This window comes from Gymnodraco acuticeps, unplaced genomic scaffold (genome assembly GCF_902827175.1).
Source record: "Gymnodraco acuticeps unplaced genomic scaffold, fGymAcu1.1, whole genome shotgun sequence".
NCBI classification, from domain to species: Eukaryota; Metazoa; Chordata; class Actinopteri; order Perciformes; family Bathydraconidae; genus Gymnodraco; species Gymnodraco acuticeps.
This window is the reverse complement of record NW_022991375.1, coordinates 4,014,412-4,021,893: the sequence shown is the minus strand read 5'-3', so window position 1 is coordinate 4,021,893 and position 7,482 is coordinate 4,014,412. Positions and strand designations below refer to the sequence as shown.

Sequence of the window (7,482 nt, the reverse complement as noted above, 5' to 3'; positions counted from 1 at the left end):
TGTGTTAAATGTGAATATCCTAAGTTACTAGTAGGTCTAGCTGTAAAATAAGGACTAATATTTACAAACATCTCAAAACTGTAGCAACTTTAAGAACAGTCTAATAAAGTAAAAGTAGCCTATAGTTAAAATAATTGTGTATTAGCCACAGAGTGTTAGTTTATTTAACAAAAGTATAATAATAAGTAGCCTAAACATGCAAAATAGACAAAAATAAGTACTGAAAGCTATTTCTTTCATAAATAACATGACTTATTCAAATACTATTGATAATAATATAATCAAATTAAATAGGAGATATTACAGTCACCGCTTATTCTTGTGGAAAGCTATGCGTCGCTTAGCAACAACTTTAGCAACCGTTCTTAAATATTTATGCGGAAAACTATCAATCAATCACCATGACAACTAGCCTACTGTCTCCGAACTTTAGTCTCTTTAATTTAACCCATAAAATACACTTATACCATATTGCTTTAGCAACATTTAACGTTGTTGACCTGTTTTCCCATATGAACGAGTAAAGTTGATTTTAAACTGTAGGCCCTATGAGTTATTTATGGCCTAAAATAAAGCAGTCACTGTGTCAATAAGGCCACCGTTGACCGAGGAATGCGCTTCGTCATCACAACTTTCCCCTGGGGGTAAAAGAAGAAGAAAAGGGAGGTCTGGCAGGAAAGAAAGAGGAGTGGTGTTCTCCTCAGCAGGGACTTTCCTTTGCTTGCCCTCCGGTAAAAAAAAAAAGAGTTGAGTCACAGGGCACCGAGCCGGAGATGTTCCCCGGTGTCGCCACGGAGGAGGAATGCGGGCCTGTGCGCGGTGGTGCTGGGGCTGCGGTGGTCTTCCCCTCCGCTCGGGAATACTTCTTATATTAATCCCTCCTTTTATCCTCGCACTCCAACTCATGGTAGTCGGGCCACTGTTGCCTGCAGCCCCGGGGGAGGGGGTGGTGGACCCGCAGGAGTTCGCCTTCTCCGTTATCAGCATCGAACCGGAGAGGAACCCACGTCCACGGGGATCCCCGTCCCTGCGTCCGGGCCTACAGGTGGATGCGGAGAGAAAGGAGGGGGAACAGGCGTATGAGGATGAAAACGAGATGCATTCACGCCAGGTAGGTGGAGAGATAGGCCTACATCTGAAATATAATCAGTGCTGTCTATAGTTATGTTCATTTACTCAAGTATAGCCTACTGGACTTAAATACAATGTTCAGGTAGCCTACTTTACTTCAGTATTTTCAATTGTTGACTACTTTGTACTTCTACCCCACTACTTGATTTGAGGACTTTTATAGTAGGCTATTAGCCTACTGGTACTTCTACTTTTACTGAAGTACAAGAACTGAGTACTTTAATGTTTCAGAATGTTTACATTATGGAAAAACAGATAGACTGAAGACATTTCTAGAACCCACAATCTATGTATCTTTACCTACAATATAAGGTGAAGATTTACTCAAACAACTGCCATGTTGCTTATCTTCACGCTAATTAAACGTAATTGCACTAAATGCACTGAATGTGAACTGAAAGTAAGCAGGGGACAATCAAAAAGAATACCCTGCAGCTCTTTGTGCAGCTTTTTGCAGCTCTGTGAAACAGGTGAGGACAGCACTGACCCCAGATCAGAGGTGACAGCTGTCCTCTCTTTCTGTCTTTTCTCCTTTAGTTGCATAAAGCTCCAACTTTCGTGTGTGTGTGTGCATCTGTCCTATCTGAAACTCTTTCACTTCACTCGTCATCCCCTCTCTCTTTCATTCTCTTTTCTCTCACTGTCTGTTTTTCTGCCCAAGGCTAAACTCTCTGACTCATTCTAGTGAATCATCCCCCCCCACTACCCACCGAGGTTGCCATGGTGGTGACCACAAGGTTCAGTCTGAGTTGGGTGGGGGGCTCTTTGTGAGTGTGTTTGTATGTTACACTGCCTCAGGAAAATATGTAACCACAGCAGGTCTGAGGTCAGAGGCTGTGACCTGCCTCCTCTGCACTCATACCTGGGGCAGAGGGTGTAGGCAGCAGCAGCAGAGACCCACTCACACTCATTACTGTCATTCCTATTCATTATTCAGAACGCTTTACAAATTCCCATGAATCTGTTGGTAATATCAATATATTGATACCATGTGCGAATTTTCCCAGACTGGACCCAGAAAGCTGGATCTGCAGGCGTGGGCATCAGACGAGCCGTCCTTCACTGCAGAGCTCAATCGCATCATCACATTCATCACCAGGCCACAGGTAGACTGCACAGAACATCCCCTCAAATACTGCAGCGCTGTCAATGTGTGAAATGTCCAAATGCACTTTAAAGGTTCCTACAATACCTAACACAATTTTAAATAATTTGTATTCACTGTACATGGCATATTTTTCCTGTTTTTTTAACATTTCATGATACTTTACTGACTGCAGAATAATAAGCAAGCAAGCAAAACTTTATTTATTAAGAACATCGAGGTGCACAGTGTGCTGCACAGTTTGTGAGATACTTTACCATAAAAGTTGCAGTCAGAATAAAACATATTGTAAAAAATAAAACCTCAGAGATAAATCATTTTAAAAGACACATAAATAATACAAGTGAGTTAAAACCTCAAAGAAGATAATAATTTAAACCAACAGTTGACCAATACAAAAAACCAATAAAATAAGTATAATAAGACAGAACAGCAGCTTTTCAATCTGAGATTAAATACAATGTAAAGCTTTAAGCAAATTTGGTAAACCTTATTACAAATACAGTTTACTACAGTACCCTTCAATGGTTTTGGATTCTGACCCTTTAAATAAGTCTGTTTGTGACTCCTCGTCACAGGGTGTATATCAATCAATCAATCAATGTTTATTTATATAGCCCAATATCACAAATGTTACATTTGTCTCAGTGGACTTTACAGTTTGTACAAAATATCAGTATGACAATACGACACCCTCTGTCCTTAGACCCTCACATCGTACAAGGAAAAACTTCCGGAGAAAACCCACAGTTTAAAGGGAAAAATGGGAGAAACCTCAGGGAGAGCAACAGAGGAGGGATCCCTCTCCCAGGACGGACAGACGTGCAATAGATGCCGTGTGTAAATTGAAAAGATAATACATTTGCAACATAGGTAGTCCAAATGTTTGGAAATGCATGTGTGTATAATAGGAAGATGAATCCACGAGGATATCCATCCAGGACCCATGATCCAGGACCACAGCCACGACTCAAGATCCAGGGCTCGCGATCCAGGACAGAGGAGCGCAGGATTATCCATGACTCCGGATCCCGGCGTATATAGACACCAAAAAGAAAGACATTTGGGGAAGCTGGGTTAATCGGAACATGAGAGTACACAGGTATAGACAGAGAGAAGGAAGAAGTAAGATGTCCCCCGACAAACTAAGCCTATATCAGCAAACTAGGGGCTGGATCTAATCAGCCCTAACTATAAGCTTGATCAAAAAGGAAGGTCTTAAGCGCACTCTTAAAAACGGATAGGGTGTCTGCCGCCCGAACACAAACTGGAAGCTGATTCCACAAATGTGGAGCTTGATAAGAAAAGGCTCTGGCTCCCATTGTACTTTTAGAGACTCTAGGAACAACCAACAACCCTGCATTCTTGGAACGCAATGCCCTAGTAGGACAGTAGGGTATAATGAGTTCTTTAAGGTAAGATGGCGCCTGCCCATTAAGGGCTTTGTAGGCGAGAAGAAGAATTTTAAATTCTATCCTGTGTTCTATAGGGAGCCAGTGTAAGGCAGCCAGAACAGGAGTAATGTGGTCCCTTTTCCTAACTCTGTTAGTACACGAGCCGCAGCATTTTGAATCAGCTGAAGCGACTTGACTGACTTCTTGGTACACCCTGATAATAAAGAGTTACAATAATCCAGCCTTGAAGTAACAAATGCATGGACTAGTTTCTCTAGTATATGACAGTGAGATGTCAGCACTTTAACCAAAATGTCCTTTTTAAGATTGAGTAATTTGCATATGCTTGAAAAAGTTAAACTTTCCAGAATTTCATAAGAAGAAAAAACATATTATTGAAACATCAGAGAGAATAAATGTTGCAATCTTTGTGTTCATTTTTTTTAACTCTCAGATGTATCTTGTGACCAATTTGTCGGGGCGGGGTCATGACCCTCAGGGTGGGAACCACTGGTCAAATATGTTGGGCCCTCCCTGAAGGTCTCCAGCTACAGTCCTGCTCACGGGGGATCTACTGTACAGAGACTGTAGCCAGGAGTAACATCCTGCCAAGCCCTAAGCGTAATCAATAAAAACTTCACTTTTTCAACTCCTTCACTTCACTTCTACGACTGCAGACTTCCAGCGTGGAGGTTAACACAGCAGTAATATGATCACTCAGGCGCTGTCAGCAGAAATCTGCTAAATCTGAAGCCAGAGAAGACTTTCGGTTCCACACTGCAAACTCCCATACAAGACTTAAGACCTAGATAACACTAAGTGCTGAGGAACTGCAGGGAAACGTTTAAAATCCAAAGTATATTGTGCTGATTTAGTTCTGTAAATATTCAATTACTGCAAGTTAAATCAGAATCAGGTGTTCTTAAAAACAAATACAACAAATGATGTGATCAACATGAATCTCAAATTTCAGGTTGAAATGTACCAGAAAACCATTTGCTTTACCTACTTGACACCTCTCTCTGTCTGAAATGTTCTCACACATTTCACAAGAACCCACTTTCACACAACTTCTTCTTTAACTTCCTCTCTCTTTAGTTGTTGGCTAATTCTGGGTAAGAACTGTTTTGAAAACCTTGTCCAGTACTTCTCATGTGACCCTCTACTCTTTTGTCCCGTCATCTCCAGCTGAGCTGCCCCATAGTGTTGTCTCCAGGTGAGACTAAAGCCTTGCAGCCCCCTGCAGACCCCCCCCGCTGGCTGCTGTGTGCTGAGGACTGGCTCCTTCCAGCTGCAGATACCCCGTGTGTTGCGTACTCCTTTAGGTGAGCCCATATGTCTCTACACTATATCCATGTCTCAGTGCATGTGCTGGGATGCTTATACATTCATATCAGCTGGCAGAGTGAGAATAAACAATGCATATTTAATCATGCATGCAATCATCTTCAAACCCCCCCTCTGCTCGCTGGCTCACTGTCTCCCTTTATTTGTCTTTGTCTCTTCAGTATGGATGGAGGAGATGCAGACTTTCTAAAGACAGTGTCAGGGCTGGGATGTGAAGTACACAGTTTTGATCCCAGCAACTCCAAAGCATCTGGTGGTCACCTTGGCAACAGTTTGGTCAGTAACCATGACGACAGAGGGGTGGTCCACCGGCACAAGATGTGGCTGGAGTGGCGGGCTCCAAAGAGGCGCAAGCAGAAGACGAGAGGCAACCGAGGAAGTGTTTCTCAAACACTGGCAGACATCATGGCTGCACTGGGACATCACACAGTAAGACACACACACACACACGCGCACACACACACACACACACACACACACACACACACACACCACACACACACACACACACACACACACACACACACACACACACACACACACACACACACACACACACACACACACACACACACTCACACACACACTCACAGACACATGGATAAGTGGAGAAACAGTGCAGAGAACATACCTTCATAATAATTTTACCCCAACATACCCAGAAAGCTCTCTTACTTCTACGTTCCCATAGCAACAGGGCTCTGCGCCATCCCTGGCTGCCATGGCAACAATTAAAGTGAGTGAATCACACGCTGGTTACTTCTTGCAGCCACAAGAGGGAACTATATGCCTACAGTCTGGGTATTTGTGGATTGACATAATAAAAAAGCTCAATCAATCGATATATTACAGTTTATTTATATAGCCCAATATTACAAATGTTACACTTGTCTCAGTGGGTTTACAATTTTTGAAGAATACAACACCCTTTGTCCTTAGATCCTCACATCGGACAAAGAAATACTCACAAAGAAACCCCACAGTTAATGGGAAAAAACGGAAGAAACCTTGGGGAGGGCAGAGGAGGGATCCCTCTCCCAGGACTGACAGACATGCAATAGGTGTCATGTGTATAGATTAATAATATAATACATTCACAACATAGACAGTCCATAGAAAAGATAATGTGTCTTTATACAAGACAAATTTGTCATGACTTCTATATATTAAAATGTAATTATGTTTGAATTTGGCTTTGAAGTATGTGTTTTTACTGATTTGTGATTACAAAGCAACAGGAATGCTTTGGAAAGCAGATAGGCTGCAAAACATGAACAAATCATGATGTTGTCATGATTAAAAATGCATACAGTAACATGACATTGAGTAAGGAAAATATTTGTACAATTCTTGTGTATTCCAACACACCCATTGCAATATCAATAAAAACAGATTCCCGGTATTTCACGTATTTGGATTGTGAAAACCTGATTATGCCGTCCTGCAGGATGATAATCACTCAGTATTATCTTCTCTGTATTCTCTATAGGTTCACTTCCTGTATGCTGACCTGCTGAGTGCTGAGTGGAGAGTTTTCCAGAATTGGATTGAGTCAGAAACTCTGCAGAGTGTCCATCACATTGTATCCACAGTGCACCTGCAATGGGCCGGATTTGAGGTGGGCGGGACAAATGAGGAAGTGCTCCGCTATTGGTTCAGTGTCCTACAGGGTCTCCAAGCCTCTGGACTCCAGCTGGTCCACAGCTCTGCAGGAGAGAGAGGCAGTGTGCTCAAACAGACAGTTGAACATGTTCACAGCTCATACACACTGAGCTGGGCCAACACAAGGCGATGACACTGAATGAATGAACACAGGTGCACACACACACGACCGGACATTGTGGATGGCCCTCAAACAGGAAGGAGAAGGTCAATCCAAAAACTGTCGGTGTTGATGCCCTTATCTTACAAGGAACTTTTTCTATAACAGTTCTTAAGATGATGTGATCTCCCTCTAGTGGCGATGGAAACATCTGGCTTTGTGTGACTCCACCCGCAGTTGAAATACTGTTGTGTCTGTAGATAATGGAAACTATAATTTGATCAAATATTGAGGTAGCTACACATTGTCATTTATTTATTTTCAGAAGTGCGAGGTTTTCAATATCATGTTATACAGTGCACCACTTCATATGCAATACACAATCATTTTGATACTTGACTTGACTTTACTTTGAATGTATATTCAGCCGATAATGTAGATTCAGCTTTATTTAATGTATTTCTGTACATCTTTGTATGAGTGAAATGCTTTTTATGTGCAATAAATGTTTACATTGAAGATTGTATTGAGACAAGGTGTCTGATGAGTGTCTGTAAAATATACAAAGAAGAAAAGAAAGCTGTATAAATGTGCATTGATACAATAATAAAATATGAAATAAAGCCAGCAGTCCTTCATTTGTCTGTCCTTAGGGAATCCTTATCATCAAAATATAGAATATGCAAGTATACCAATATAATTATGATCTATGTGACATGTAAGCTGATTTTAGGTGCAGGTAT

The 7,482-nt window shown here is 41.7% G+C and overlaps 2 protein-coding genes across 2 annotated transcripts in view; both read left to right on the top strand.

Annotated features, from left to right (window-relative positions):
- si:ch211-193k19.2 (uncharacterized protein LOC100034574 homolog) overlaps positions 1–7,482 on the top strand; it is a 1,126,861-nt gene that overhangs the window by 377,611 nt on the left and 741,768 nt on the right. The window lies entirely within an intron of this gene.
- On the top strand, positions 716–7,362 carry LOC117562939 (methyltransferase-like protein 24). The gene is made up of 5 exons (XM_034241010.1): positions 716–1,111; positions 2,139–2,237; positions 4,819–4,955; positions 5,139–5,406; positions 6,467–7,362. Exons 1-5 carry the CDS (start codon positions 803–805, stop codon positions 6,770–6,772), a joined length of 1,119 nt encoding a protein of 372 aa, XP_034096901.1. The 5' UTR covers positions 716–802; the 3' UTR covers positions 6,773–7,362.

Coding starts and splice junctions, on each gene's coding strand:
- LOC117562939 (XM_034241010.1), top strand. CDS start 803: ATGCGGGCCTGTGCGCGGTGGTGCTGGGGCTGCGGTGGTCTTCCCCTC. Junction 2,238..4,818: donor CATTCATCACCAGGCCACAG/GTAGACTGCACA, acceptor CGTCATCTCCAG/CTGAGCTGCCCCATAGTGTT. Junction 4,956..5,138: donor TGTGTTGCGTACTCCTTTAG/GTGAGCCCATAT, acceptor TTGTCTCTTCAG/TATGGATGGAGGAGATGCAG.